This window comes from Marmota monax, unplaced genomic scaffold (genome assembly GCF_021218885.2).
Source record: "Marmota monax isolate L192 unplaced genomic scaffold, Marmota_monax_Labrador192_F-V1.1 WCK01_AAM20220418_F8-fsc00015, whole genome shotgun sequence".
NCBI lineage: Eukaryota > Metazoa > Chordata > Mammalia > Rodentia > Sciuridae > Marmota > Marmota monax.
The window spans coordinates 26,670,550-26,681,013 of NW_026692194.1; the positions used below are offsets into that span (position 1 = coordinate 26,670,550).

The 10,464-nt window shown below is 35.2% G+C and overlaps 1 protein-coding gene across 9 annotated transcripts in view; it reads left to right on the forward strand.

The window, feature by feature from the left end:
* Map4k3 (mitogen-activated protein kinase kinase kinase kinase 3) overlaps nt 1-6,935 on the forward strand; it is a 198,846-nt gene extending 191,911 nt beyond the window's left edge. For 8 of the 9 annotated variants that reach the window (XM_058573642.1, XM_058573647.1, XM_058573643.1 and 5 more), the window contains 3 exons: nt 1,118-1,188; nt 4,839-4,894; nt 5,508-6,935. In XM_058573642.1, the coding sequence (XP_058429625.1) occupies nt 1,118-1,188; nt 4,839-4,894; nt 5,508-5,595 (215 nt within the window). In that variant the 3' untranslated portion in view covers nt 5,596-6,935. Of the gene's footprint in view, nt 1-1,092; nt 1,189-4,838; nt 4,895-5,507 lie in introns of all 9 variants that reach the window. The other variant, XR_009225235.1, reaches the window with a different exon arrangement.
* Nucleotides 6,936-10,464: the final 3,529 nt, after the last annotated feature.

Genomic DNA, 10,464 nt, shown 5'->3' on the forward strand with positions numbered 1-10,464 from the left:
AAATGTTGACAAATACTTCCCTTCTCTATGTTGAAACATAACTATAAAATGATAGTATTTAAGACAGTGCAATATCAACAGAGGCATAAATAAGTAAAAGTATGGTGGAAGAGTAAGCCCAGAAATAAAACCACATGTAAATAGAAACCTAGGATATTATGTGTCAATGGGGAAATGATGGACTACTCAACAAATGATGCCTAAATCATTGGTTCTGTGGGAAACAAATTAAGATTTCTGTCTGTTGTGTGTGAACATACCTTTCAAATAACATAAATTTAAAAAGTAAAACTCAGATTTGCTTTATTTATGCATATGCCCTATGTCCCTGTATTTCTACTTGTAGGTATTCTAGTCATAGAGAGATTTTTTATATGTTCTCAAGAAGTGGTACAAGAATGTTTATTGCTGCATTGTTTATAATAATAAAAACTAGAAATATTCACCATACCAAATGTGTAACTGTTGGAAACATTCAATATAAAGTTTATATTGATAATGTAGACTTATAACATAAACATTCATGAGAATGATAAATACCATATTTATAACAATACGTATCTTAGAGAGTAAGGAAGGTCAGATTGGATATGTAGGGAATGCCAGCTGTATTTATTTTCATTTAAAACAAAAAGCAAATGTGATAGAGTGTTAGGATTTGATCGGTAAGTATTGGATACATATGTGTATTTATGCTATTCTCTGTATTTTCTATTTAAAATTTTAGGTATCAAAACAAATTTTCATAACAAATATCTTGAGTGAATTTTTTTTTCTTACCAAAAAGATTAATAAGTTCTGGCACTGGGGATGTAACTCAGTGGTGGAATGCTTGCCTGGCATGCACAATACCCAAGGTTCAATCCCCAGTACCACAAAAAAAAAAAAAAAAAAAATATATATATATATATATATATATATATACATGCACGCACACACACAAAGATTAGTAAGTTCTTTATAGTTAAGTTCCAAATGTAAAGATGCCTTATAAATATGCAATTGCTTTTATGAGATATTAATTGAAATATTGCTATATAAGATACAGAAGTAAAATGATGCTTATCAGTTAAACTTTTGTACTATTAACAGTAATTGAGCTGTTCTTGCCTGCTAGTTTGTCTACAAGACAGTGTGCTAGCTTTCTGGAAACATGGAATGCAAGGTAGAAGTTTTAGATCTAATGAGGTAAGTAATTTCATTTAAATTATGTCCATTAAATAGTCATAAAAAGCCCAGCATAGTAGCATGTACCCATAGTCCCAGCTACTTGGAAGCTGTGGCAAGAAGATGGCTTGAGCTAGGAGTTAGAGGCCAGCCTAACTGAGATCCTATTTCTTTAAAAAAAAATAAAATAAAAATTTTTAGAATAGTTACATTATTAAATCTACTTCAATTTTCTTTAACTTTGGAAATTTCTTCTTTTTAATTTTTTTTTTTTTTTTTTTTTTTTTTTTTTTTTTAGTTGTAGATGGACACACAATATCTTTGTTTTATTTTTATGTGGTGCTGGGGACTGAACCCAGGGCCTCATGCATGTGAGGCAAGCACTCTACCACTGAGCCGCAACCCCAGCCCAACTTTGGAAAATTCTTAAATGGTGCCAATGATAACTTGATTTGCTAATTTTATGTAGTACATACTGTAGAGCCACCTCTCTTGCCAAACCACTTTAGTGCATATTTGATGTACTTCCAGATAATCACCCTCAAATTCAGAACAAGAACTTCCTCAATCCTGCTAAAAGTGAGCCAACTCCTGTTTCTTTCAGTTTCCCAGACCATGATCTGGAAGAAAGTGCTGATGTCAGCACACTCTGTCCTGCAACACCTTGTCAGCCTTGTATTTCATTGATAATGATCAATGCAGGCAGTGAGGAGAGCATTCTACATTCCTCTTGAAGCCAGCTTGTCTCTTACTGGTTTTTTTTTATTATTATTATTATTCTAATTTGTTTGGTTTTTTTGGGAGGGGGGAACATAAGGTCTTAATTTATTATATATGACAGCAGAATGCAGTACAATTCATATTACACATATAGAGCACGATTTTTCATATCTGCTTATATATAGTTGTCTCTTATTTCTATTATCATTATTCATTTGATATTTAGGGTATTTTGCCCTTTTTTATTAGCCTTTAGTTACATCTCATGAGTTCTTACTGCCTTACAGGAGTCATTTAAGCTGTGTGACATGTTAAATTCAACTCAGCATTTATGTTGGAATGTGCCAGGGTTATGAACAAGACATAATATAGGTCTGGGGCTGTAGCTCATTGGTAGAGCACTTGCCTAGCACATGTGAGGCAATGGGTTCAATCCTCAGCACCACGTTAATATAAATAAATAAATGAATAAATAAATAAATGGATGTATTCTGTCCATTTACAACTAAAAAAAAAAAAAGACATAGTACATGCCCACTAGAATATTATAGACAAGTAAAATCATCAAATATTCTTCCAGTGCCCCCAAGCCAATCTCAGTAGATGTACTTGATCATTATCTGATCAAGTGATAGTACTTGATTATTGGAAGGGGAAAAAAAAAAAAAACAACCTCATGTGCCTTGAGCAAGAAAGTAGCTCATTTGTGTCCTGTCATGCAGTAAGTTCAGAGTCTTTCTTCTAACAAAGTAAAAAGCACCTTTGTGGTCATTAACATGCATTCTGGACTTGAAATACCCACATTCAAGTTTCACCTCTGCTAGTTAGTAGCTGGGTGACCAGGACATATCTCTTAATATCTCTCTACTGTGTTTTTTCATCTGTGAATTGAGAGTTAAGATAAAATGAAATAGAGCTTGTAATGTGCCTGGCATGTATAAGGATTGAAGAAACGTCACTGCTAATGTTTCTAGCAATAATTCCCATGAGCAGGCTTACTTCTTGGGAAACTGTTTCAGAATCACCTGAGAGAATGGAGCATGAAGATAAGAATAGTCCAGAGCTGGTAAACACTAGCCAAAGAAAGACATCATAGGCAGGATAGAGTGGTTTAAAAAAAGAGAGAGAGAATTTTGTCCAAAAAAAAAAATCACCTAAGAGACTGCACAGGCAGCACTTCAGCACCTCCAAAAACATCATCATCTTCTACTATTTAATGGACAGGTAACTCGAAATCATAGGATGAGCCACTATCACCAAAGTGAACATGGGGGGTAGGGAGGTTTGCACCAGAAGTGAAGACATCAGGAGTGTCTCCAGAACCACTAATTGTAGGGGTTTTGATGGAACATATTTAGTTTTGAAATTAATTTTTTTAACCTACTAATTTGGGAGTAGGAGTTACTGCCATTATATTTGAAATATTTTGTTTTCAGTATGCTGTGAATACTGGGTTTCTTTTGAGCCTTTATTCTTACTCCCCAACTGGTAATTGGTCACACTTAGGACTTCTTGAAAGGTATATTTCATCACCACAGCAGCTGCCTGTTTTGTATGGTATTTGCAAAAATCTTTCTTGCATGAGGAATCCTTTTCTTTTTTTTTTTTTTTTTTTTTTTTGGTACTGGGGATTGAACTCAGGGGCACTCAACCTCTGAGCCACATCCCCAGCCCTATTTTGTATTTTATTTATTTAGAGATAGAGTCTCACTGAGTTGCTTAGTGCCTCTCCATTGCTGAGTTTGACTTTGAACTTGAAATCCTCCTACTTCAGCCTCTCGAGCTACTGGGATTACTGGTGTGCGCCACCACGTCTGTCCATGAGGAATCTTTCACTATTTTTTGTTGGCAACTTAGACCTTAAGTGTTTTCCTTTCTCTTTCCCAGGTCCCTCTTTTCATAATTCAATATTCTGTGTGATGCACTTTGAACCCCACCACACAAGGCTATTTCTGCAATGTCCAATAAAAATTTCCTGTGTCAAAAAAAGATGGGGGGAGTATATTTCATTAGAAAATATTATCTCGAGAGAATGGAAGCCAGGTGAGGTGGTGCATACCTGTATTCCCAGCAGCTTAGAAAGCTAAGGCAGGAGGATCACAAGTTAAGAACATCCTAGGGAACTTAGCAAGGCCCTGACTCAAAATAAAATATAAAAAATAAAAAGGGCCAAGGACATGGCTCAGTGGTAAAGCACCCATGTGTTCAGTCCCCAGTTCCATTAAAAGAAAAAAAAAAAAAGGAAAGAAAATTACTTTGTATTAAGCACTTCATTAGCTAGGCTTATACTTCTTCCTTATAAGAACACTGTAAGATCCCATTTTGCAGAAGGCAAGACTGTTTCCAGTAGACAGCATACGTTGCATAGTGTCACAGCTAGTAAGTGGTAGAACTAAGATTCAAACACAAGTCATGCTGGATTTTAAATACTTCCCGTTATACCACACATGGCCTGTTAGGTAAAATAACCAGATCTAAGTGGCTTACTGCTGCTAGTAGCCTTGCTATTAGCATTAACATAAAGGAAGAAAAAGATTTGGTGGGCTGGGGCTGTAGCTCAGTGGCAGAGCACTTGCCTAGCATGTGTGAGGCACTGGGTTCGGTCCTTAGCACCACATTAAAAAGATAAACAAATAAAGGCATTCTGTCAATCTACAACTACAGAAATTTTTTTTAATTTTTTTAAAAGGCAGTGATTTTTGTTTAAAATTTCCCCCAGAAATCTAACAAGTATTTTTCCTGGACTTATATTTATGATTAATTCCAAATTAGCCACATTTTTCCTGGACATATATATTTGACTCAGAAGCTAACAATAACTAAAGTCATGCATGGATATATTTTTCAGTCCTAGAAATCATGTTTTTTTTTCTGTTGAGTTATAATGAAATGCCCATATGAGATTTTGTATTCTTAATTTCAGAAGCTAAAATTATATTTTAATTAAACAGGTAACACAGGAAATTTCAGATAGCACAAGAATTTTCAGGCTGCTTGGATCTGACAGGTACGAAAATGGTTTGTATTAAGTGCATAGTATTAAACATTTCTAAATCCAGCATGAAACTGGTTTCTTTATCAAGAGAATTGAAATTTCTGCAATAATATGTTCAGCTATGTATTTTTCAAACTTTATTTTAAAACCTGACCTTCTAGGTAACAGAAATTTATAAATCTATCAGTACCATTTTGCATTAAACATAATATTTGGTCTGATTTACAGCAGAAGAAAGAAGAAATACCATATGTTAACAAACAGAACTTTTTGTTTTTAGTGAAAAATAAGATTTTGGAGTTTTGATTCTTAAACTGCAAATTATTTTAGAATTTATAAGAAGAATTACGTTTCTCCAGTTATTTCTAGACATGTTTCTCCTCCCCCCACCACCCTTCATTCCCAACTCTTTAAAGGTAGGAGGGTAGTGGGCAGCAAAATTACGCCCCAGAGTTGAAACTGATCCTTTAATCATAGCAATAGCAATGATTTCTGCCCACAAATCAAATGAACAGCATTTATAGAGGCATATAATGGAGAAGCAATGGAAAATTTTTTTGTTAACATTAGTTTTCAAGAATAACTTTGTTTTGTTATATGTTGTTTGTTTGTTCATTACTTTTAGGGTCGTGGTTTTGGAAAGTAGGCCAACTGATAACCCCACAGCAAATAGCAATTTATACATCCTGGCGGGTCATGAAAACAGTTACTGAGAAGTGTTGTGCTTTGACAGTTAAACTATAGAAAGAACGAACACTACCGCTGCAACATTAATGGATGCTTGAAGCTGTACAAAAGCTGCAGTAACCTGGCTTCAGTTACTCGTAATTTATTGTGGCATGAGACAAGATGGGGAAATTTTTTGTTTTAAGTGGTATGGATATATTTAGCATATTGAACCACACAAGTGCTTAATTCATTGTTATGTAATCTTTGTACATATAGGCAGTATTTTTCTGTGAAACTTCATATTGCTGAAGACATACACTAAGAACTTATGTAGATATGTACTTTTATGAGATGTACAAGTAATTGTCTTATCTGTACAGATGTAAATGTTGATGAAAATGCAGTTGGGGTAATATTTTAAAAATTCTTTAGTATATTGGGTGTGGTTATATTACAAAATGGGATGCTGGCAATGACACAGTACATTTAACACTATTGTATTTTTATTATATGTAATTTAGTAATATGAATATAAATCTTGTAACTTTTAAAATTGTAATGGAGGCTGTAATCATTTTATAATCTTGTTTTTAATTTTAATGCAAGTACACTGGTGTTTATATTTGCACAAAGTATTGATATGTGATGTATTAAGTCACAAAAGTAAGCTGTGACATTGTCAATATGCATTTGGCTCCACAACATCTTTTTAAAAAAAATGTATTTGGATTGTTTTCTATGTGAAACAAACCAGTTAACCACCTGTTGTAGTAACTGATCTTTTTATATTTAAGCAGAATCCGGTAAGATTGCTTGTCTGTGCTTCAAAAGACCTTTGAAAAAATTTTAAATCACAGAATAGCGGTACCATGGTGTAACACTGCAGTTGTTGTCTGAATTACAGTATGCACAAAGAATAAATTAGCATTATTAAAGAGTCCACACTAGGCATTTCATATAATCACACTGAAGAACTGTAACATTCCATAGAGTGAAGTGGTTCAAATTTCTAGTGGAATTTTTCTGTTGTTGGCCTTATTTTATGATTACTTTCATTTCTTTTGATTTAGATTATTACAACATGGCCAAAATAATTTAGTTACTACCTCATACAAACAATATAATGGTTACTACACATCAAAGGAACTTAGTTTTGGTTAAAGTCATTTTTGATTGCTTTTTTTCCAATGGAATATGTATATACCAAGTTTTAGCAAAATGCACACTTTGGGCTCTTTTTGGTATACTTTCTTTATATTTTACTGTGGATATACACTAAGAACAAACTAAATTGTGATTTATGGTCTTCATTTATTTTAATTGATAATGGTTTTAAATATGTTCCTGATTGTACATAGTGTAAAATAAACATGTTTTTTTAACATGCTGTTGTATAGTAGCTCATCATCTGGCTTTATACATAATAACACTAAAATATATTAAAGGGAAAAAACTTCATTTTACACTTAAAGTACCCAATGTGGTCACTTAAATCATGATTTTTATTTAACCTTTGATCTCAATTTTATGAAGCGCAGTAATAATCCCACTTTGAAAATGGGGCATCTTCTGTAGAATCTTAAACTTCTGATCAGGAAAGTCAATCAAAGATTCATAGTGTTTTGGTGAGAGCGGGGACAGGCAGACAACAGACCTCAGCCCAAACCAGCCACTGCCTGCTTCTGAAAATAAAGTTTTATTGTAATACAGTACCACATATTCATTTACCTGTTGTCTTTGGCTACATTTGTTAGAATTGAGTGGTTTTAAAGAAACTATGGCCCACAAAGCCTGAAATATTTACCCTCTGACCCTTTACAGAAAGTAATTGGCTGAAGTTGAATTAAAGAGAAGAAGAGTGTTAGAGAGTTACCAACTCTGGAGGTAAGGGAAGGTGGTGAGATTAAGTGGGAAGACCTGGATTGGGTAGTCAAGAAGTGCAATTTCTACTTCTACTACCCATCACGGTGACCTTGAATTGTTTACTTTTAGAACAGTTCCATGTCTAAAATTGTACAGCTGGTAATAATCATAACAATTGTATACATTGCTTGCTTTCCCCACGCACATGAATAATCTTGGCATTAATGACTATTTTAAAATACATTTTTATACTAGGGTAACTATCAATTTGCTGAAAAACAAATTCATGGAAAAATTGTTCAAGAAATGGAGATTCTGTTCTTAGTATTTATTGACAAAAGTTCTTGATTCTTTTTCTGGGTCACTTTTTCCTAGTTTCCAATGCTTATAACTTATATAAAGGGTCATCATATCAAAAAATGTTGGTCGTCACATTTAACTTGACATTACTTAAAAATATTTTCAGAAGATAAAAGTATATAACTGGTGGTAAATTACTCATGAGCTTTTAAAAAATAATTACTGAAATGATAATCTTTGAGAGTAAAGCCCAATAACCTTTACTTTTAAAAAGTTGTAAAAATTATCCTGAAAACACACTCCAGCATGAGAACCATCTGTGGAAATTAGTGTTTCTGACTGATCAGAGAGAATTATCTTTAATGACAGTTAAAATTGCAAATTTCTAGGCTCCACCTAAGAAAGCACTCAAAAGAAAGAGAGCTACTCAAATGTTTGGAAACATTTCCTCTTGATTGAAATTCAGTTTGCCCATCTCATTTGCTACTTGCATAGATATTGATCTTGAGAAGAAAGAGATCAATTGTTTATGGGCTTATTGGCATCTTTCAACTTGTAAATATGTCTCTGGTTTCATTAGAGACCAGAAAATAAAGGACAGATAGGTTATATCAGTTTTCACTATTAATGGCAAAAAGGTCAAAGCATGTGCTTAGAAAACTAATAGGTAGGGGCTGGGGATGTGGCTCAAGTGGTAGAGCGCTCGCCTGGCGTGCGTGCGGCCCGGGTTCGATCCTCAGCACCACATACAAACAAAGATGTTGTGTCCACCTAAAACTAAAATAAATAAATAAATAAAAAGAAAACTAATAGGTAAACACTATAGGTGTTGTTCAATTCATTTTCTAGATAAGAAACTGAAGCACAGAAATTGCCCAGGGCTCTAGTGGGAAGTGGCAGGTTTGAAACTAGGCACTTGGAGTCAAGTGTACTTGCTTAACAGCTATGCTAGAATATTTACATGAAATATATTTACTGCCCACTGAAATACACTTTAGCATTTTTCCCTCTGAAACTAGATATTTTTCTTTTCTAGGAACTGGATTGCAAGCAATGATTTCCCCTGTGTACCACAGAGAATGAATTTTTTTGCTTTTACCAAGTAGCCTTTTTCTTATTCAAGGTGTTTTGTATTAAGAATAAGAGGGTTTAAATAAAATTAACTTTACAATTGAAGCTTATTAAATAAATCTAGTTAAAACTCATTATAACAAAGATTTCTTTTTACTTGTGTGAGGCAATGCATGGTTATTTACAGTGTATCCAGACAGTTGACAAGCATGGAGAAAAGATGGAAAGGGCACACATAATTCCCAGCCAGTATTCACTCATCCAAGGAACACACTTGGAAAATAAAGATTAGTGGCAATAAGTAGAAGTAAACAGAGGTACAAAAGGCTGAGCCTAAATCTGCTTTGGGAAAAGGAACACCTTTCTGCAGAAGAATGTATAGAGCCAGGTAGTGGATAAATAAAGTGTGTATTATGTAGGAGGGCCAGGTAGGAAGCTGTAACCTATACATGCAAAACCGCTGCATGTTTAAGGAATAGTGACTTAAATGCAGTAGAGCTTAGGGTACCTGGATTAGAGTTACAGGCAAGAAGCTGGAAAATAAACATGAGCAGATAGTGCATTATTATCAAGGGATCAAGCATTTCAAAAATTGCAGAGATCAAGTACCATGAAGATGAAAATAGGCCAGTGGCTTTCATACATAGTATGATTAATTGCATACATAAGGAGGTTTTGTTTTGTTTGTACTGGTATAGGACCCAGAGGCACTTTACTAATGAGTTACATCCCCAGTCCTTTTTATTTTTTACTTTGAGATAGGATCTTGCTAAGTTGCTGAGGATCTAAATTGTTGAGGTTGATCTCAAACTTGGAATCCTCCTGCCTTGGCCTCCGAAATCGCTGGGATTATAGACATGGTGCCTCAGGATGAGAAATTCGTTTATAATATGATGAAGGCAAGAGCCATTAGAAATGAGTGGATAGAACTAGACTTAAATTTAGTGGAAGGACTTGAAAGAAGAAAAAGATTGTTTCTGGGTTACATTTCCTAAAAATAGAGATTTGAGTATAGAAGTGAAGTTTGACAGCCTCAATCTGGCCATGATGGTGGGTGGGGGAATTCTACTGATGTACATGTGAGCTCATTAACAGTTTCTTTTTGAGTTAGTCTTGAAAACACAATGGGTAAGCTTTGACAATTCTCTTTCCCAAGGTTAATGTGTTTGTCTCCATATAGCATTCCTCCCTTATGTTATTTGTTGGCTTGATTGCTTTCCCCTCTGGGTGACAAACCCGGTGCCCTACTCTAATTCAGCCCCAGATTCAGATACTAGTACAGTGCTTGATGAGTTATGAAAATACCATTAATGAAGCACAGATAATGAACAGCTGCTTGTATCAAAGCCTCTGGGAAGTTTGCTGGAAAGCTATTTCCACAAAAGGTATGACCGAAGATAATGACTAATGACAAAGAGCCTTGCCACCGGTGGCTGCCCACGCAGGGAAGCGGAGTAATAAGCCTTCACCTAGGTTAATTGGGGGGCCTGGGTGCTTTGGGAAGGAGCAGGACTGAGCATGATCTCGCTGTCAAAAGTTGTGACACGTTTCCTGGCCGCTCCCTGCGCCCGAGGCCCAGAGGTTACCCACCGAGACCTGGAGAGGGCGACCGGCCGCGGACGCCTGGGGAACAGCTGCAGAAGCCGCCCGCCCCACGCAGCCTGAGCGTCGTGGTTGCC